General features: G+C 41.2%; 1 protein-coding gene across 1 annotated transcript in view; it reads left to right on the forward strand.

Annotated features, from left to right (window-relative positions):
* Positions 1-19832, forward strand: part of UBXN2B (UBX domain protein 2B) — a 153342-nt gene extending 133510 nt beyond the window's left edge. The window contains exon 8 of the mRNA XM_053715061.1: positions 17531-19832. Within this exon, the coding sequence (XP_053571036.1) occupies positions 17531-17693 (163 nt within the window). The 3' untranslated portion in view covers positions 17694-19832. The remainder of the gene's footprint in view (positions 1-17530) is intronic.
* The last annotated feature ends 2637 nt before the right edge of the window (positions 19833-22469 follow it).

The following is a 22469-nucleotide window of genomic DNA, read 5'->3' on the forward strand; positions in this document are numbered from 1 at the left end:
TATTTTTATTTTACAGGCAAGTTTGTATTTATTTTAACTAGGTAGAATAGTTATTAAATACATAGTTATTAACTATTTAATAACTTCCTAGCTAAAATAAATACAAATTTACCTGTAAAATAAAACCTACCCTAAGTTACAATTACACCTAACACTACACTATAATTAATTAATTACCTAAACTAAATACAATTAAATAACATTAAATAAAATTATCTAAAGTACAAAAAAAACCCCACTAAATTACAGAAAATAATAAAATAATTACAAGTTTTTTTTAAACTAATTACACCTAATCTAATCCCCCTAATAAAATAAAAAAGCCCCCCAAAATAATAAAAAGCCCTACCCTACACTAAATTACAAATAGCCCTTAAAAGGGCCTTTTGCGGGGCATTGCCCCAAAGTAATCAGCTCTTTTACCTGTAAAGAAAAGTACAATACCCCCCCAACATTAAACCCCACCACCCACATACCCAACCCTACTCTAAAACCCACCCAATCCCCCCTTAAAAAAACCTAACACTAACCCCTTGAAGATCACCCTACCTTGAGACGTCTTCACCCAACTGGGCCAAAGTCCTCCAGGAAGCCGGGGCGAAGTGGTCCTCCAGACAGGCAGAAGTCTTCATCCAAGCTAGGAAGAAGAGGTCCTCCAGACGGGCAGAAGTCTTCATCCAGGCGGCATCTTCTATCTTCATCCATCCGGCGCGGAGCGGGTCCATCTTCAAGCCATCCGACGCGGAGCATCCATCTCGGCTGACGACTAATGACGAATGAAGGTTCCTTTAAATGACATCATAAAAAATGGCGTCCCTTGAATTCCGATTGGCTGATAGAATTCTATCAGCCAATCGGAATTAAGGTAGGAAAAATCCTATTGGCTGAGATGAATGCTCCACGTCAGATGGCTTGAAGATGGACCCGCTCTGCGCCGGATGGATTAAGATAGAAGATGCCGTCTGGATGAAGACTTCTGCCCGTCTGGGGGACCTCTTCTTCCCGGCTTGGATGAAGACTTCTGCCTGTCTGGAGGACCACTTCGCTTCGTGGAGGACTTCGGCCCGGTTGGGTGAAGACGTCTCAAGGTAGGGTGATCTTCAAGGGGTTAGTGTTAGGTTTTATTAAGGGGGGATTGGGTGGGTTTTAAAGTAGGGTTGGGTGTGTGGGTGGTGGGTTTTAATGTTGGGGGGGGTATTGTATTTTGTTTTACAGGTAAAAGATCTGATTACTTTGGGGCAACGCCCGCAAAAAGCCCTTTTAAGGGCTATTTGTAATTTAGTATAGGGTAGGGCTTTTTATTATTTTGGGGGGCTTTTTATTTTATTAAGGGGATTAGATTAGGTGTAATTAGTTTACATTTTTTAAAATTATTTCTTCTATAAAGGTAAGACGAGTCCACGGATTCTTCCTTTACTTGTGGGATATTATCCTCCTGCTAACAGGAAGTGGCAAAGAGCACCACAGCAGAGCTGTCTATATAGCTCCTCCCTTAGCTCCACCCCCAGTCATTCTCTTTGCCTACTCTAAGTACTAGGAAGGGTAAAGTGAAAGAGGTGATAAAATGTTAGTTTTTGTTTTCTTCAAGCAAGAGTTTGTTATTTTAAATGGTACCGGTGTGTACTATTTGCTCTCAGGCAGCAGATGGATGAAGACTGCTGCCTGGAGGATAATGATCTTAGCATTTGTAACTAAGGTCCATTGCTGTTCCCACAGTGGCTGAGGAGTACAGGAAACTTCAGTATGAGGAGCAGTTTCATGCTATGCAGCAATGAGGTATGTTCAGTCATATTTTTCTGGAGAGACTTTGTATTTCAGAAAGGCTGACATTATACCCAGGAGGGTAAGGGTAAGCAGTAATCCTAGAGCTAAAAGAAGGGCATTACTTAGCTTACATATGGGGCCAATTACTAATATGTTTGACACTGAATTACAACTGTTTGGGAGCAAACGTTTTTTGACTTGGGAGTGCTTTAACGTTTTTGTGGGCAATAACGTTTTGGGCAGCTTTATTAAGGGCACACATGGCTTAACTTTTGGGTCTCAGAACCCACATGGCTAGTTATAACCGCTCTGGTGCGGTTCTGTAAGGCTATGGAGACATCGAGTGAGATGGGCGGGGCCTATTTTCGCGCCTCAGATGCGCAGTTAGTTTGATCAGCAAGCAGCAAGCTCTAACTCCTGAGGGCCCAGGTGTATGTTTTGGGCCAAATCGAAGCTTTTACCCCACATTTTCAATCCCTGAGGGCAGGTAGGGCCACAGCAGGGCTGTGGAAAGGTGCTAAGAGGGTTTTTTTCCAGATCTGGGCCTATTTTCGATCGGGTTTTCAAATTAAGGAGTTAATTGTTAAATTTTTTTGCTGTGCAATCTTAACTACCTATATTTTGTCTACATAAAACATTTTGAAAAATGTGGGGCATGTTTAGGCTGTTTTGCAGAACGTGTATGCTTTTTTTCTCTTAAAGGCGCAGTACCGTTTTTTAAGATTGTTATTTTTTTCTCTAAATAAAGTGTTTTCATGCTTGTTTATAGTCATTACTAGCCTGTTCAACATGTCTGACATTGAGGAAAGTCAATGTTCAATATGTTTAGAAGCCATTGTGGAACCTCCACTTAGAATGTGTCCCTCATGCACTGAAAGGTCAATAAATTGTAAAGAACATATTTTAGCTACTAAAAGTATGTCGCAGTATAATTCTCAGTCAGAAGAGAATCAGGTTTTGCCATCTAATTCTCCCCAAGTGTCACAACCGTTAATGCCCGCACAAGTGACGCCAAGCGTCTAATTCTTTCACCCTGCAAGATATGGACGCAGTTATGAATACTACCCTCACAGAGATTTTATCTAAGCTGCCTGGGTTGCAGGGGAAGCGCAGTAGGTCTGGTGTGAGAACAAACGCTGAGCCCTCTGATGCTTTATTAGCCATATCCGATGTACCCTCACAATGTTCTGAAGTGAGGGATTTGCTGGCTGAGGGAGAGATTTCTGATTCAGGAAATATGTTCCCTCATTCTGATTCAGATATGACGGCTTTTAAATTTAAATTAGAACACCTCCGCTTATTGCTCAGGAAGGTTTTAGCGACTCTGGATGATTGTGACCCTATTGTAGTTCCAGAGAAATTGTGTAAAATGGGCAGATTCCTAGAGGTTCCTGCCTACACTGATGTTTTTCCGGTCCCTAAGAGGATTTCGGAAATTGTTACTAAGGAGTGGGATAGACCAGGTATTCCATTGCGCTCCCCCTCCTACTTTTAAGAAAATGTTTCCCATATCTGATGCCGTGCGGGACTCGTGGCAGACAGTCCCTAAGGTGGAGGGAGCTATTTCTACCCTGGCTAAGCGTACAACTATACCTATCGAGGACAGTTGTGCTTTCAAAGATCCTATGGATAAAAAATTAGAGGGTCTTCTGAAGAAAATATTTGTTCACCAAGGTTTTCTTCTCCAAACTATAGCGTGCATTGTTCCTGTAACTACTGCAGCGTCCTTTTGGTTCGAGGCTCTGGAAGAGGCTCTTCAGGTTCAGACCCCATTAGATGATATTCTGGATAGAATTAGGGCTCTCAATCTAGCTAATTATTTCATTACAGATGCCGCTTTTCAATTGGCTAAATTAGCAGCAAAGAATTCAGGTTTTGCCATTTTAGCGCGTAGAGCATTATGGCTTAAGTCCTGGTCTGCTGATGTGTCATCAAAAGCTAAGCTTTTAGCCATCCCTTTCAAGGGTAAGACCCTATTCGGGCCTGAACTGAAAGAGATAATTTCAGACATCACTGGAGGAAAAAGCCATGCCCTTCCTCAGGATAAGACGAATAAGATGAGGATCAAACAAAATAATTTTCGTTCCTTTCGGAACTTCAAAGGTGGTCCCTCTACCTCTTCCCCTGTCGCAAAGCAAGAGGGGAATTTTGCTCAGTCCAAGTCAGTGTGGAGACCGAACCAGACTTGGAACAAGGGTAAACAGGCCAAGAAGCCCGCTGCTGCCACCAAGACAGTATGAAGGGGTAGCCCCCGATCCAGGACCAGATCTAGTAGGGGGCAGACCTTCTCTCTTTGCTCAGGCTTGGGCAAGAGACGTTCAGGACTCCTGGGCTTTAGAAATAGTAACCTAGGGGTATCTTCTGGATTTCAAAGATTACGCTGTGTAGAAGACCTATATACCATGGGAGTGATCTGCCCAGTTCCAAAAACAGAACAGGGGCAGGGGTTCTACTCCAATCTGTTTGTGGTTCCCAAAAATAAGGGAACCTTCAGACCAATTTTGGATCACAAGATCCTAAACAAATTTCTCAGGGTCCCATCCTTCAAGATGGAGACCATTCGGACTATTTTGCCAATGATCCAGGAGGGTCAATATATGACCACCGTGGACTTAAAGGATGCGTATCTACACATTCCTATCCACAAAAATCATCACCAGTTCCTCAGGTTCGCCTTTCTGGACAAGAATTACCAGTTTGTGGCTCTTCCCTTCGGGTTGCCACAGCTCCCAGAATTTTCACAAAGGTGCTAGGGTCCCTTCTGGCGGTTCTAAGGACACAGGGCATAGCTGTGGCGCCTTATCTGGACGATATCTTAATCCAGGCGTCAACTTTCCAACTAGCCAAGTCTCACACGAACATCATGGTGACTTTTCTAAGATCTCACGGGTGGAAGGTGAACGTACAAAAATGTTCACTTATCCCTCTCACGAGTTCTTTTCCTGGGAACTCTGATAGATTCGGTGGATATGAAAATTTTTCTGACGGAGGTCAGGAAATCAAAAATTTTATCCATCTGCCGAGCTCTTCATTCCATTCCTCGCCTGTCAGTGGCTCAGTGTATGGAGGTAATCGGCTTAATGGTAGCGGCAATGGACATAGTTCTGTTTGCTCGCTTGCATCTCAGACCACTGCAACTATGCATGCTCAAACAGTGGAATGGGGATTATGCAGATTTATCTCCTCAGATAAATGTGGACCAAGAGACCAGAGACTCTTCTTTGGTGGTTGTCACAGGATCATCTGTCCAAGGGAATGTGTTTCCGCAGGCCAGCGTGGGTCATAGTGACGACGGACGCCAGCCTATTGGGCTGGGGTGCAGTCTGGAATTCCCTAAAAGCACAGGGTTTGTGGACTCAGGAGGAGGCTCTCCTCCCGATAAATATTCTAGAACTGAGAGCGATATTCAACGCGCTTCAGGCGTGGCCTCAGCTGGCATCGGCCAGATTCATAAGGTTCCAGTCGGACAATATCACGACTGTAGCATATATCAATCATCAGGGGGGAACAAAGAGTTCTCTAGCGATGATAGAGGTTACCAAAATAATTCAATGGGCAGAAACTCACTCTTGCCATCTATCAGCAATCTATATCCCAGGAGTGGAGAACTGGGAAGCTGATTTTCTAAGTCATCAGACTTTTCATCCGGGGGAGTGGTAACTCCATCCGGAGTCAGAGTGCCAAACTTCCTCGATACGGGTCCAGGTCAAGGGATCCTCAGGCAGTACTGATAGATGCTCTAGCAGTACCCTGGTCAATCAACCTGGCTTATGTGTTTCCACCATTCCTCTCCTTCCTCGTTTGATTGCCAGAATCAAACAGGAGAAAGCTTTGGTGATTTTGATAGCACCTGCATGGCCACACAGGACTTGGTATGCAGACCTGGTGGACATGTCATCTCTTCCACCATGGACTCTGCCACTGAGAAAGGACCTTCTGATTCAAGGTCCGTTCCAGCATCCAAATCTAGCTTCTCTGCGACTGACTGCTTGGAGATTGAACGCTTGATCTTATCCAAGTGGGGGTTCTCTGAGTTGGTCATAGAAACCTTGATTCAGGCTCAAAAGCCTGTCACCAGGAAAATTTATCATAAGATATGGCGTAAATATCTTTATTGGTGCGAATCCAAAGGCTACTCATGGAGTAAGATAAGGATTCCTAGGATTTTGTCCTTTCTCCAAGAAGGATTGGAGAAGGGGCTATCAGCTAGTTCCTTAAAGGGACAGATATCTGCTTTATCAATTCTACTGCACAAACGTCTGGCAGATATTCCAGACGTTCAGTCGTTCTGTCAGGCTTTAGTTAGAATCAAGCCTGTGTTTAAACCTGTTGCTCCGCCATGGATTTTGAATTTAGTTCTTAAGGTTCTTCAAGGGGTTCCGTTTGAACCTATGCATTCCATAGATATTAAGCTTCTATCTTGGAAAGTTCTGTTTTTAGTTTCTATCTCTTTGGTTCGAAGATTTTCTGAACTATCTGCATTGTAATGCGACTCGCCTTATCTTGTTTTCCATGCTGATAAGGTGGTTTTGCGTACCAAACCTGGGTTCCTCCCTAAGGTTGTTACTAACAGGAATATCAATCAGGAGATTGTTGTTCCTTCTCTGTGTCCTAATCCTTCTTCTAAGAAGGAACGTTTATTGCACAACTTGGACGTGGTTCGTGCTTTGAAGTTCTATTTGCAGGCAACCAAAGATTTTCGTCAAACATCTTCTTTGTTTGTTGTCTATTCTGGAAAACATAGGGGTCAAAAGGCTACGGCTACCTCTCTTTCCTTTTGGCTGAAAAGCATCATCCGTTTGGCTTACGAGACTTCTGGACCGCAGCCTCCTGAAATAATTACTGCTCACTCTACTAGAGCGGTGGCTTCCACATGGGCTTTTAAAAATGATGCGTCTGTTGAACAGATTTGTAAGGCTGAGACTTGGTCTTCGCTTCATACCTTTTCCAAATTTTCCAAATTTGATACTTTTGCTTCTTCTGAGGCTATTTTTGGGAGAAAGGTTGGTGCCTTCCGTTTAGGCTCCTGTCTTGTCCCTCCCTTCATCCGTGTCCTAAAGCTTTGGTATTGGTATCCCACAAGTAAGGATGAAACCGTGGACTCAGTACATCTTGCAAAAGAAAACAAAATTTATGCTTACTTGATAAATTTCTTTCTTTTGCGATGTACCGAGTCCACGGCCCGCCCTGTCTATTCAAGACAGATAGTATTTTTTATTGAAAACTTCAGTCTCCTCTGCACCTTATAGTTTCTCCTTTTTCTTCCTTGGCCTTCGGTTGAATGACTGGGGGGTGGAGTTAAGGGGGGAGCTATATAGAGAGCTCTGCTGTGGTGCTCTCTTTGCCACTTCCTGTTAGGAAGAATAATATCCCACAAGTAAGGATGAAACCGTGGACTCTGTACATTGCAAAAGAAAGAAATTTATCAGGTAAGCATAAATTTTGTTTTACTTCAGGATGGCCTGGAGAAAGGTCTGTCAGTCAGTACTCTGAAGGGTCAGATTTCTGCATTGTCTATTCTTTTGCACAAATGTGTAGCAGATTTGCCAGATGTTAAAGTTTTGTTCAGGTCCTGGTCAGAATCAGACCTGTGTTTAAACCTGTTACACCTCCTTGGAGCCTTAACCTAGTTCTCAAAGTTTTGCAGCAGGCTCCGTTTGAGCCGATGCATGTTGTTGATATAAAATTGTTATCCTGGAAAGTTTGTTTTTCCTTGCTATTTCTTCCGCTCACAGAGTTTCTGAGCTTTCAGCTCTGCAGTGTGATTTCCCTGTACCTTATTTTTCATGCAGATAAGGCGGTCCTTCGTTCTAAATTGGGTTTTCTCCCTAAGGTGGTGTCGGACCGAAAGATTATTCAGGAAATTGTTGTTCCTTCTTTTTGTCCTAATCCTTCTTCCCATAAGGAACGTCTTTTGCATAACCTGGATGTTGTGCGTGCTCTAAAATTCTACCTTCAAGCTACTAAAGATTTTCGCAAAATCTTCTGCCCTGTTTGTTGTTTTCTCTGGAAAGCGTAAGGGTCAGAAGGCCACTTCTACTACCTTTTCCCTCTGGTTGAGTATGATTTGTTTCACAGCCTCCTGAGAGAATAACAGCTCATTCCACTAGGGCTGTCTCCTCTTCTTGGGCTTTCAAAAATGAAGCTTCTGTGGAACAGATTTGCAAGGCGGCAACATGGTCCTCTTTGTATACATTTTCCAAATTCTACAAAGTTGATACTTTTGCCTTGGCAGAGGCCTCTTTTGGGAGACAGGTTCTTCAAGCGGTGGTGCCTGTGTGGTTTAGGTCCTCCTGCCTTTTTCTCCCTCCCTTTTCATTCCGTGTCCTCTAGCTTGGGTATTGGTTGCCACTAGTAATTGGAATGACGTTGTGGACTCTCCATGCCTTAGGAAAGAAAACAAAATTTATACTTACCTTATAAATTTCTTTCTTTCCGGGCATGGAGAGTCCACTACCCCGCCCTCTTTTTTTAATTATGATTCGGCAGTTTTTTTTTGTTTTTTTTAGTAACCCTCAGGCACCTCTATACCCTTGTGTTTCTTCTTTTTCCATTTTCCTTCGGCTGAATGACTGGGGATTATGGGTAAGGGAAGTTACACTTAACAGCTTTGCTGTGGTGCTCTTTGCCTCCTCCTGCTGGCCAGGAGTTGAATATCCCACTAGTAATTGGAATGACGTTGTGGACTTTTCATGCCCGGAAAGAAAGAAATTTATCAGGTAAGCATACATTTTGTTATTACCCATTCCCTAGTTTTGCATAACCAACACAGTTTTATTATTACACTTTTTACCTCTGTGATTATCTTGTATCTAAGCCTCTGCAAACTGCCCCTTATTTTAGTTCTTTTGACAGACTTGCATTTTAGCCAATCAGTGCAGGCTCCTAGAAACTCCATGTGCATGAGCACAGTGTTATCAATATGAAACACATGAACTAACACTAGTTAGTGGTGAAAAACTGTAAAAATGCCCTAAGAGATGGCCTTCAAGGGCTTAGAAATTACCTTATGAACCTCCTAGATTTAGCTTTCAAGTAAGAATACCAAGAGAACAAAGCAAAATTGGTGATAAAAATAAATTGGAAAATTGTTTAAATTTACATGCCCTATCTGAATAATGAAAGTTTGTTTTGGACTAGACTGTCCCTTTAAGATTGCACATAAGCTTTCTTGTTAAATCCCTGGCCCCTGTTCTTGCAAGAGCAGGGCCTGTCAATCAACCCGAATGAACAAATTAAGAGGATAAGAACAGGGCCGCCATCAGGGGTGCCTCCTGTCAGGGGCCCAATGGGCCAGGGGGCCCCATGAGGCAAGAACAACTATTATTTTTTAATTTTGGCAGCCACCAGAGGTTACTACAGCAGAGTGCTATTGAGCGTGGGAAATGTTATTACAAGGATAGCATTTGAGAGGATTTTTGAGTGTACACTAAACCACTATGCACAGTGTGAGACAGACTTGGCACTTAAGTTTGTACAGTGTGTGCCTGAGTCACACGGCGGATCTCTTTCATTTGCAGAGGAGTTAGCACTTACTTAGTAAATGTTTTTTTATTTCTTTGTGCAGTTTCGGATTGTAACTTGAGTGTGGTAGTAGTTGTATGGTGGGGCCAGAGGTCCATAAAAACACATTTTTTTTTTTTTGCAATATGCAGCAGTGTATTTATGATTATTTGACAATGCTGTAGAATTTCAATATTTAAAGCCATGCAGCAATGTTTCCTCCTCAATACACAAATGGTAGGTGCCCTTTTGGCAGATATGAGGTTTTTTTTATTATATATAGTACTTTTCTTCATCTAGCCATCTACCCAGATCATTAATGTACAATTTTGAATTTACAGAATTATTTTTGTTTGCACATTTACTAATATGATTCTTTAAAAAGTGATCTCTTAATTTCTGCAATTTTTTTATCATGCATGTCACACACTGTTGATTTAAGGGATGCAATGCACAGAAATTTTACCTCCTGTGAGTGTTTCTGTGGGTGTCTGTGTGTATGTCTTTATTCTTTTGTTTGTTTCTCTATGAGTCTGTATGTATTTTTTTCTGTGGGTCTTTCTGTGAGGGTTGGTGTGTATGTCTTTGTGCATTTTCTGTGGATGTCTGTGAGGGTGTGTGCGTATGTCTTTGTGCTTTTTCTAAGGGTTTACTCTGTGAGGGCATGTTTATGTATGTCTTTGTGTATTTTCTCTGGATGCCTCTGTGAGGGTGGGTGTGTATGTCTTTGTGTGTTTTCTGTGGAAGTCTCTTTTAGGGTGGGTGTGTGTATGTCTGTGTTTTCTGTGGATGTCTCTGTGAGGGTGTGTGCGTATGTCTGTGTTTTCTGTGGGTGTCTCTGTGAGAGTGTGCGTGTATGTCTTTGTATGTTTTCTGTGGATGTCTCAGTGAGGGTGTGTATGTATGTCTTTGTGTGTTTATGTGGTTGTCTCTCTGTGTGTGTATGTCTTTGTATGTTTTCTGTGGGTGTCTCTGTGTGTGTGTGTGTGTGTATGTCTTTGTGTGTTTTCTGAGACTGTCTCTGTCAGTGTTTCCTTGGGTGTATGTGCAAGTTTGTGTTTGAGTTTGTGTGTGTGTGTGTGTGTCCATTGTCTGTTCCTTTTTAGAACATTTTGACCTTACTACTGATTATTCACATCTTTCTACAGTCTTTGAGACTGAGACCTTTCCGGAAGTCACCAATCCACCATTTAACCTTTAAATTATTGTTTAGGCAGTTCAGGCCCTTCCTTTCAGCCACTGCATGCTGTTGTCATCATTTAGTTGGCATCTTTTTTGACACAAATATAATCAGAACTCCATATTTTGTTTTATAAATCTTCTTTTTCCTCTTAAATGGAAAGCGTCCACAGCTACATTCATTACTTTTGGGAATTAAGAACCTGGCCACCAGGAGGAGACAAAGACACCCCAGCCAAAGGCTTAAATACTCCTCCCACTCCCCTCATCCCCCAGTCATTCTTTGCCTTTCGTCCCATGAGGTTTGCAGAGACGTATCAGAATTTTAAAATTTATTTTTTTGTCTCTTATGGAGGGTAGTACTCTTCGGCATGGGACAGGAGTTTTAAGTAATCCTGTCAGTCTCTCAGTGAGGGCTTGGATGAAAGTTTGAGTCCGGAGATGCAGGGAGAGTGTTTCTGCGAAACGATCCTGACTCATATTAACAGCTCCTCAAGCAATCGGCGTTGTCGAGCTTCGCTCTGCTGCCTGCTTTCTTCTCTCGAGTCCATGGCGGAGGCAATGTCACTATTCGTCACACTTGAAAGGCCATGTTCCTGTTCCATAGCATAGATTTTGGTAAGATCGTTTAATTTTACTTTATTGTCAATGTACTGTAATATGAATGTTTTCCAGAGAGGCTACCACACCTTTGCAGGTATAACTATATGACATAAGGGTCTCAATAAGACTCTGTTAGTATCTTGGAATCAAGGGTTAATATCTCCTGAGGGGGCTTATTGAACAGGGGGGTTTATAATCATATTTGTTATGTGATTCAACCTGCTTATGTGTGATGTTTATGGGCTCGTGGTTGGAACTTTGATGCCTTTGGAAGTGACGCGGCCTTTTGGTCGAGCGCGCTTTTTTTGGACTGTACGGTTCACCTTTTGTTCGGGCGTGGTTACGTTCTGTTCCCCATTTCCGCATTCCTGACCGTGTGGCGAAGGAGATATTCTAGTCCCCAAGGGTCTGATCATACAAGGTGGTGAGTGCCCCAGTCATTGTGGGTGTCAGGTGCCGTTTTTTGTTTTCATACTTCCATATTGATATTTCCTCTATCCAGTTATTGAGGATTCTGATGCTGAGACTGTGCTCGTTTCAGATTCAGTTACGGAGGATTCTGATAACGAGACTATTTTGATTTCAGATTCTGTGTCCGGTGATGACTCCGGTTTGGCCTCATTGACACGTCGACCAGTTTTGTTCCGTATGCCATATAAGAGTGCCTGGTTCCTCGTGCTCGGGGAATCAGGGGACTGCTGAGCCATCTGAGTGCTCAAGTTATCATTGTTTTATTATGTTCAACTAAGCATTCGAGAGGACCTGTGGAGTCGCGAGGCAGGAAAGGATTGTTTCAGTCCTTATAGCCTTCAGTCATAGATGGCCGGGCAGGGGAGTTTTCTGCTGCGTCACTCTATCTGACATCTGATTTCATCAGAAGTTAGAGTTTTCCTCCCCCCATGTGGTGGAGGGTTGGAGGGCTTAATACCTCTTACCGCAATTGAGCGGTTTGGCCTTCTTTTTTTTTAGGCCTCCGGATTTCTCCTTTTGGGCTTCATCCAACAGCTTGTACAGGATAGCTGTCTAGCATGCAGAAGGTTTGCAGTTTGAAACCAGTTGCAGCTCAGCTGTTTATAGTGTATCTAGATGCAGCTCTTACTCTTTGACGTGTACTGTCTGTATGAGTTATAAGAGACCTTTGGGTCTTCTTCCATTGTTTCCGGGGGAGTGGATCTCCTTTTAGGGATCTGTGTTTCCGGGTGATGGTTGTTCCCTGCGGGGACTTTGTTTAGCTCAGTGTTTTCCGGAGCTGGGTAGGCTTAGTGCCTGTCTCTTCCTTGTGTCCTTTGCTTGGGCGGAGGTGATAGGGTGACTAGTCCTGCTAGTAGGATTTTTTTGACCTTGAGGTATCCCTTGGTTGTCCTGAGGCTCTGAGAAGTATCTTCATATGACTTCTAGCCTTGCTCTTTGGAGCGTTGGACTTTAGCTAGGGGTAGTTCCTTCCTTTGGTCGGGGCTTTCGAGTTCTTCTTGCTATCCGGATTCTCTGGATATGCATCCATACCCTTGTGTCTGGCCTTTTGGCCAGTTGGGGTGTTTAGTTCTAGGGTAAGGTTTGCCTGAACTATTAGGTGCCCTACCTGTTTTTCCCCCTGAGACTTCTGGTTTGCTGAAGCTTCGCTTGGCCTTTTTTTCCTGACCCAGTCTTGGGTGGTTTTGGAATCTTGGATCTCAGGGCTAGTCGGGGTGTTCCACGGTAGTGGGAACTTGGGCTATGTCCTTGCTCCATCTACCTAACCTGGTCATGGTTGGCCAGGTTATCGGAGTATTTTTTTGCCACAGAGTAACCCATGTCATCTGGGGGTAGCTGGGCGGCTTGCGCCTCAAGATTGGTGGGTTTCTACCCAGCTGCTGGCGCTGGATTCCAGTTTCTGGTGCGCCTTGGGATGGCATTCCCCTGTTAGTTTGCCAGTGTAACCGTGGATTCTCTGCTCTGCAGGCGAATGGGTTGGCTGTGCCTCTGTTGGGCGAACTACTTGTGAGGGGGTCCTTTCGAGGACATTTACGGGGGATTTTTATTCTTCCCGTTTAGCCGGTGGCTTCGGGCCTTGAAGACGGTTATTGCCCTTCCAACCTCTTTCCCTTTTTCTTTAGGGGATATTCTCTTCCAAGGGAGACTGAGTACTTACTAGGGGATTCTCCTGGTCGGGAAGTGGAAGGTGGACTGGATTGAATTGCTGGTTCCATGTCAGACTGTGGGGCCTTGTTTTGATAGATCCTTAGGTCTATGGCCTTGTCTGTTTTTCAGAGTTGGGTTGTATTTTTACTCTGGGGGGATGGCTCTGCCATCTTTACGCTTGTTCCTGTACCATTTTTGGGATCTTTGTTCCCTTGTATTGGTGGCCCAGCTAGGTCTGCAGGTCATGATTCCAGAGCGGTCTATGGGTCACAGTATCCTTTGGGATGTGTGAGCTTGCTGAGTCTATTCTGTTAGCTCAGTCTGCTAGGAGATGGTTTTTCCTTTCTCCTTGCTTTGACAGGAGATGGTTCTGAGGGTATTCTCTCCTTTTCGGGGGGCCTTGATGGAGGCTTTGTGTTCCTCTTTTTAGGGACCTGTGAGTAGATCCGGCGGCTTAGGTTGCCTGGAGCGTGCCCTCTGTCAGGGGCTGTTTTGTGCGGTACGTTTCTTGATGACTGCTTCTTCTTCCTTGCAAGCTCCCTCTGTGTTGTCCTGTTATGGACTCTGTGTTCTCGAACTTGGGGTTTTGCCTGGGTCTATTACACGCTCTTTCACTGTCGAATACTTGGGTATTCTATGGGCAGGCACTGGGAGGACTTGGCGATCGGGCATGACATGCTGTTGTTGGTAAAACACTACACCTGTCAGATCGAGGATGTCAGCTGGAACGTTACCAGCATAACATTCACACCCATATGTCAGGATTGGAGGAGGACTGCTGGAACGTCACCATCAAAACATTCACACCCGGACGCGTGGATTGGTCAATCTTTCTAATTAGGCGGAGCCACTGGGCATAAATACCCGCCAGACCGTAACCTCGGTAAACCCTTTGAGAAAGCCGAGTTTGTCGGCGAAACATGTCAGGGGAGGTTGGGAGTTGATGGGCTCCGTTTATATGTGTTTTTAACCTAGCAGAAACTTAAACTCAAATCTTTGATAATTTAACTTAATTTGTCAGCTTATAAGCAGCCAATATGGATATTTATAGTTAACGCTATCCTAACAGCTAAGACTTATTATGTTACCTAATAATACAGGGACAGCTAGCTAAACCAATTTTTTGAACTGAAGTAAACAAACAATTCGTGCATTTTGTTATACTTGGAATATTATAAGTGGCTATAGTTATTGAATTATACATTAAGTTACAAATAATGGGGAAATAGCTAATTGATACTAGTAAAATTGGTACCGTTTTAATTCGGTCCAAATATATATAATATTGCTATCTCTCTATATTGAGAATACAATATATGGACTTTCATAACTATATATATGAACAGCCTTACTTTTTAGAAGTGAGCTAATTTAGTGGCCAAACCCAAATCAGTGGTGATAAGATACATTTTTTAACTAAATTACCTAATCGCCATCAACTAGATTATACTCTATACAGTATGTGAATGCTCACAGTCTAAAACATCGGTTATACCATAACATATAATAGTGATGGTTCAACATACATATGAATGCCAATACATGTGGAGTGGTTTGATCGGAAAAAAAATATTTTTAGTACTTGGTGTAAAAACTTCACTAAATAGTCAAATGTTTTTTGGAATGACCTTAAAACAATTTTTGACAAAGGTACTAAGTTGCTAATTATTAGACTATACTCTGCACACTAGTCAATGATCACAGCTCATTACAGATGATATACCATCTTATACAATACAGTTGGTACAACATACAGATGCATATTTAATCATCTGAAGTGGTCTGACTAGCAGTATCTTAGTCACCCAGTGCAAAAACACTTATTAGTGACATCATTTTGATTAATATCAGATCTAGTTACTGAAATTTGTGACAAACTTTAATTAGTAGAAGTCTAGGCACTTAGTGTAAATATCCTTACTTAACAGTGTTACAATTTCAAGGCTATTATACCGAGTTACTGAATCCCTAACAACTTTCTTTATATTTCACAGATTAAGTGATTTATTTGTACATGGTATACCACAATATACCATAACCACTTCAACTTGTTGATATAAAACAATCAGTATATTTACTCACCACACAAGAAGTATATCTTATATTTTTTGATTGTCCTCGTATCACCACTAATATATGGATTCATACAGTAGTTGGAGAACCTAGAGTTACCAACTAGATATACTAATACCTCTTACCATATATAATTCCACCTCCAGTAGTATTTTCAACACTGTCCCTAATTTAAGTGATTTAAGTTCCTGTAATTTTAAATGTTTTGTCTTACCATTCTTTTTAAAGTCCCAATAAAAGTTATATTTTAATAGCCTAGTTTATCCGCCACTCAATACTCTGTCGATACCATTAATTAAGGGAATCTGAGTGCTACTCATATGTACTTTTTTTAGAGGTAACACCTCTAATTTGGTTTCAATTGCTGGGAGGACTTTGCCTCTTTAGTTGCGTTCTATGCTTGCAGGTTGTTGGTGAGATGTCTTTTCGGTCTCCGTGCCCGGTATTATCCCGGGTTTGCCTGGTATAGGCGTGGCCTCTTTCCCTGTTTGGGTTCATTTGGGTCTCTGTGTGCTGGGCCCACTCTTGGAGGTGCTGTTTTTTGTATTAAGGGTTTCCTTGGTCCTCCTTTGTCTTGTTCCCCTTAGGGATTTCGACCGGTTCACCCTTCATTTGTGAGGGGTGAGTGGTGGGGGACCGTCTGTTGGGCGACGGTGACTCTTGGTGGACTGTTGGCTCAGTCGAGTCCGTTTTGCGGTCTCTGGTTTGGCTCTGGACTGGCTGGGAGTCAGTGTCACTGGGGCTTTTCCTTGAATTTTTTTCTCGGCTATGATCGAAGCGGGATTTTTTATTGGGTAGAGGCTCAGGACTGGTGCTCTCAGTATGGGCCGCCTATTGTACCCTCCCGTCTTGGCATTCAGTGTCCTCTATAGCTTGGGTTTTGTTACCCAAAAGTAATGAATGCAGCTGTGGACTCTTTCCATTTAAGAAGAAAAACATAAATTATGCTTACCTGATAATTTCCTTTTCTTCTGATGGAAAGAATCCACAGCTCCCCACCTGTAATTTTATGTGGGCGTCCTTATATTCTTCTGGCACCTTTTCACCCTGATATTTCTTCTACTGTTCCTTGTTCCTCGGCAGAATGACTGGGGGATGAATGGAGTGGGAGGAGTATTTAAGCTTTTGGCTGGGTTATCTTTGCCTCCTCCTGGTGGCCAGGTTCTTAATTCCCAAAAGTAATGAATTAAGCTGTGGACTCTTTCCATCAGAAGAAAAGGAAATTATCAGGTAAGCATAATTTATGTTTTTTGACAAAACTGTAGTCTACCTCATTACTTGTCAGGTCAATGTACACAAGTGTTGAGTCTGTTTGTGTGTTTCTTTGCGTGTCTGCTAGAGTGTCTATATGTGAATCCTTATGTGTGAATGTCTGTTTCAGTGTATGAGTGTGTCTGTGTGTTTCTGTGTTTGTGTGTTACTACCTTTACTACATTTCTAAGTTGGACTACACTTAAGAATAAAGTGCATATATGTTTTAGTCACCTCTTCAAAAATTGCACTTTTCAAAGGGGGGCTGATCAATGGTTAAGTCTGGGGCCCCAAAATTTCTAGTGGCGGCCCTGGATAAGAATCTGGAATTGGTTAGTGAATTTGTGATTGCAGCCTTCACAATGTGTCAGAAATTGCAAATGCAGCTTGAAAATTTGTCCCCATAGAAAGCAAAAACACAACACACAAGGTTTGTGTGTCTGTGTTTTGTTTTTTTAATAAAAAAGTTACTTGGCAAAAAAATCTAAATGACAGAAATGACAGTGTCCAGTTGCCTGAATTAATGCATGGGTGCATGACATGGCTTTTTAATGTTTCTTCCTTCTATAATGCCAACTTGTGACTAACATTGAAATCAGCAGCACACTCTTACAGAGTCTACCAAACACATACACTTCTGTTGTGCCTAGCAGTGGATAGCAGAGATGCGATGATGGCTTTCTCCAGACGTCTCCTCTTTTCCAGCACCAGTCCCTTTGTTGTAGTTGTGCCGTCTTACCCATCCTTAACCTCTAGCCTGAAGTGTTTGGTAGAACATTCTACCTCCTTATAAGACAGCAATTCACATATTTTTATCCTACAGTAACTTTTTTTTATTAAGAATAAGATATAAAATACTGGGTTTTGTGCTTTACGATTGTTTTGTGTCAGAGTGTAGCACAACAGCAGAAGACATTTAAAGAGACAACAGGGAATGATTACTCAATCCTTTTGTGCTTGAATGCATTGACTGTTTAATTAATGATTTATGCATTCATTTATTTATATTTTATTATTTACATGTGTTTTCCTCCATTAGGATTGCAGATGTGCGGCAGTTTATTATCCAATCCAGATCAGAATTTGCCCAGACTGATTTTGTTTTGGTAACTACATTTCCAAACCTAGAAATCACAGATGAAAGCCAAACACTGGAAGAAGCTAATATTGTGAACACTGTGATTCTTCAACGGCTGAAGTAATTTTGTTTTCACGTGGCCTGTTTCAAACATGTCTAGTGCCAATCAAACGTATTTACGGACTTACTTTAAACACCTTGTTTAACACTATTTTAACACTTTATTAACTAGCTGTGCTTATTTGGACTTGCACCCTCCAGTTTCTTTGCAAGAACACAGGTATCTACATGAAGTCACATTTAACTTTGCTAAAGACCTAAGTACAGGGAGAGACCCTGGGGCCTATTTATCACGCTCCGTATGGAGCTTGATGCCCCGTGTTTCTGGCGAGATCGCTGCTCCATAACCTGTCCACCTGCTCTGAGGAGGCGGACAGACATCTCTGGAAATCAACCCAATCCAATACGATTGGGTTGATTGACACCCCCTGCTAGCAGCCGATTGGCCGCAAATCTGCAGGGGGCAGTATTGCACCAGCAGTTCACAAGAACTGCTGGTGCAATTATAAATGCTGAGAGTGTATGCTGTCGGCATTTATCGATGTGCAGCGGACATGATCCACAATATCGGATCATGTACGCTTGCACCATCATAAATAGCCCCCGCTGTCTTAAATTTGACCATGGGGCCCAGTGGTTCCTCGTTAATTTGCTGGAAAATCAAGTATGATGTAAAAATACTGTGCAGTGTCTATATGTGACTAATATCTTGCTGCAGATAAGGATGTTGCCCTTGTAAATTATACTTGAAAATGTTAGCTAACATACTTCACTTTGCACATAGTGTCCTATACACATGCTAATTATTTTATTCTTTGTGTGTTGTTACATGCATTTTAGCACAGTATTCAAGACCTTTGGTTATATGAACACAAAGTAATGCATCTTATCCAAAGAATGCGTCTTGAATAAATATGAATAGACTTTTTTATATATAAATAGGTACAAACTTTCATATTGATTTGTTAAATATGATTTTAGGTTCACAAAGTTTTCAATTCTCACTATACTTTAAAACGATATTATGTCAATTGAGATCTCAGGACAAAACTAGTGCGCTAAATACTGTTTCAGAAAACATTTTATTGAACTCTAACCCATTTTATACTATTACACAAAATGTGTTATTACAAATGTGTATTGTCAAATAATGTATGATATGTGGATGTTCATTTAAGAGTATTATTTATTAAATGTTATTTATATTTAGGTATTACACTGAATAACAGAATACATTATTTTATGATGAAATTTAAATTTTGGGAGTTCACAATCTGGGCTAGATTACAAGTGGACTTCTAGCTCTAACTCCGCTAGAAGTAAGTTTTCTGCACGTGTTGGGTAGTGCTTTTGTATTACAAGTTGAAAGTAAAACATTTTCACTTGCGCGCTAACCCGATACACGTGAAAAGTCGAAGTTAGAATATCTTGCGCACGTTAACGTATTCCCCCATTCAAGTCAAATGAGCAAAATAAAGTGGGGGGAAAAAACACCCGACTCGCACACAAACCCTAACTTATATGATCACATGCGCTAAACCGACATGAAAATATGTATTTTTCAGATTCCAGTGTTCTTCACATTGCAGAATATGTTCTATGTGTTCATAAATACAAATTTTTACATATATCTGATGGTATTTTGGTAAAATATATATATACACCTATATATTTCTAGATGATTATATATAGGTATAGATATTTACATAGGAATATCTATTTAAAATTACATAGAACATATTCTGCTATGTGCAGAACACTGAAATGTGAAATATTTACAGTAAATACATAGTTAAAACCTTTATCAAATATGAATATTGTGTAAATATGCTTTTGCATGTTTTCATCTACTTGACAGCAAAGGGCTCCAAAGCACTTATATATATATATATATATATATATATATGTATACATATGTGTATATATGTCTGTAAATACATACGTACTGAAACTTCAGACCAGATTGTATCTTTGTGAACGTATTTTTAAAAGGAAACTTGCTATGGTGAACGAGCTTTCAAACGGGATTGTGCTTTAGTGAGCGTAAAGTCCAAACATTTTGACAGCAGTGCGTTTTCTAGGTTTTGCGCCTAAATTGTTAAACTCCTGTTCATAAAGTTGGAATGGAGTATTTTCATGTTTTACAATTTCAAGACTGTTAAAATCCCGTTTTAGAAGATAATACAAGCCCTTTTATTAGAAACCCGTAGTCTTCTTATTTTTAGAAGTAGATCAGGACAAACGAGAAAACGGCGCCTTCAAATCAATAAAAGGAAATCTAAAAACAATACTGTTAAAATATAAAAGTGACAATATAGTCATTGAGAAAAACATGCCCAGAATGCCCACCATGCCTGGATACAAATTGGATTCAGATTGCTTATTATTAATCAGGATACAGGATTTGGATTGCATAAGGTTAATCATACACATGTGAATGAGTATTTCCCAAACACACAGAATAAATGGGTTAATTCAAAATAACTTTACTATAACCTTAAGAGTTGTGAAAGGGCCATTGTATATGTCAGTTTCAAGTCACTTCACATTTTCTATCCTGATAACAACTAAACATACAAAAACCCCTGTTCGGGAACTCTTCTAGTGAAAACACGCTGATCATTTTGGGAGCAAATAGCTGACAGATTGTGATCAGCCTCTTGGTTCTACAAAGTAAATAATTTTCAAACTTTAAATCATGGATAAGTTGGTAAATTGTGAAAGCAAAAAAGTCCTAATCTCTCATATTTCAGATACAAATTTTGCGGATTTAAACACTGGCCATTTTAACACTGTGTTTTTGTTATATACAGGGAGTGCAGAATTATTAGGAAAGTTGTATTTTTGAGGATTAATTTTATTATTGAACAACAACCATGTTCTCAATGAACCCAAAAAACTCATTAATATCATAGCTGAATAGTTTTGGAAGTAGTTTTTAGTTTGTTTTTAGTTATAACTATTTTAGGGGGATATCTGTGTGTGCAGGTGACTATTACTGTGCATAATTATTAGGCAACTTAACAAAAAACAAATATATACCCATTTCAATTATTTATTTTTACCAGTGAAACCAATATAACATCTCAACATTCACAAATATACATTTCTGACATTCAAAAACAAAACAAAAACAAATCAGTGACCAATATAGCCACCTTTCTTTGCAAGGACACTCAAAAGCCTGCCATCCATGGATTCTGTCAGTGTTTTGATCTGTTCACCATCAACATTGCGTGCAGCAGCAACCACAGCCTCCCAGACACTGTTCAGAGAGGTGTACTGTTTTCCCTCCTTGTAAATCTCACATTTGATGATGGACCACAGGTTCTCAATGGGGTTCAGATCAGGTGAACAAGGAGGCCATGTCATTAGATTTTCTTCTTTTATACCCTTTCTTGCCAGCCACGCTGTGGAGTACTTGGACGCGTGTGATGGAGCATTGTCCTGCATGAAAATCATGTTTTTCTTGAAGGATGCAGACTTCTTCCTGTACCACTGCTTGAAGAAGGTGTCTTCCAGAAGCTGGCAGTAGGACTGGGAGTTGAGCTTGACTCCATCCTCAACCCGAAAAGGCCCCACAAGCTCATCTTTGATGATACCAGCCCAAACCAGTACTCCACCTCCACCTTGCTGGTGTCTGAGTCAGACTGGAGCTCTCTGCCCTTTACCAATCCAGCCATGGGCCCATCCATCTGGCCCATCAAGACTCACTCTCATTTCATCAGTCCATAAAACCTTAGAAAAATCAGTCTTGAGATATTTCTTGGCCCAGTCTTGACGTTTCAGCTTGTGTGTCTTGTTCAGTGGTGGTCGTCTTTCAGCCTTTCTTACCTTGGCCATGTCTCTGAGTATTGCACACCTTGTGCTTTTGGGCACTCCAGTGATGTTGCAGCTCTGAAATATGGCCAAACTGGTGGCATCTTGGCAGCTGCACGCTTGACTTTTCTCAGTTCATGGTCAGTTATTTTGCACCTTGGTTTTTCCACACGCTTCTTGCGACCCTGTTGACTATTTTGAATGAAACACTTGATTGTTCGATGATCACGCTTCAGAAGCTTTGCAATTTTAAGAGTGCTGCATCCCTCTGCAAGATATCTCACTATTTTTGACTTTTCTGAGCCTGTCAAGTCCTTCTTTTGACCCATTTTGCCAAAGGAAAGGAAGTTGCCTAATAATTATGCACACCTGATATAGGGTGTTGATGTCATTAGACCACACCCCTTCTCATTACAGAGATGCACATCACCTAATATGCTTAATTGGTAGTAGGCTTTCAAGCCTATACAGCTTGGAGTAAGACAACATGCATAAAGAGGATGATGTGGTAAAAATACTCATTTGCCTAATAATTCTGCACTCCCTGTATTATAGAGTTGTTACCTATTATTTATTGTTGTTAGGTAATTGATATACAGGGTTCTTCAAGGTAAATTAGTAATTTAACCATTTTCTGCCGCTTTAAATGGCAAACATGTTTTTACAATCCCCTCTTGTTTTTGTCTATAAAAATGTTGTAGATAGACAATAATATATTGATATAGTTAGATCTTTACAATTATTCCTTATGGCTTGTTTGTAGATTAGGTAACATATATGATGTAATAATCAGTTCAAATAATAAATCATACTGCCGTGAGTTACTAAAGTGGTCTTATGCCTTGGGCTCCTGTGAGTATGAATCCTCATGGTTCGCTCAAGGTAGACTGAATCAGTTCAGAGAAAAATATGTCCCAAGCTGTGTGAATGAATTCAGGATTCAGTTATCCCATATACGTACAGATATAGAGAATCAATGCAGTCTATCCTTGCACAAATCCTTGTCTGCCTGTAAAATGAC

This window comes from Bombina bombina, chromosome 5, assembly GCF_027579735.1.
Source record: "Bombina bombina isolate aBomBom1 chromosome 5, aBomBom1.pri, whole genome shotgun sequence".
Taxonomy (NCBI): Eukaryota; Metazoa; Chordata; class Amphibia; order Anura; family Bombinatoridae; genus Bombina; species Bombina bombina.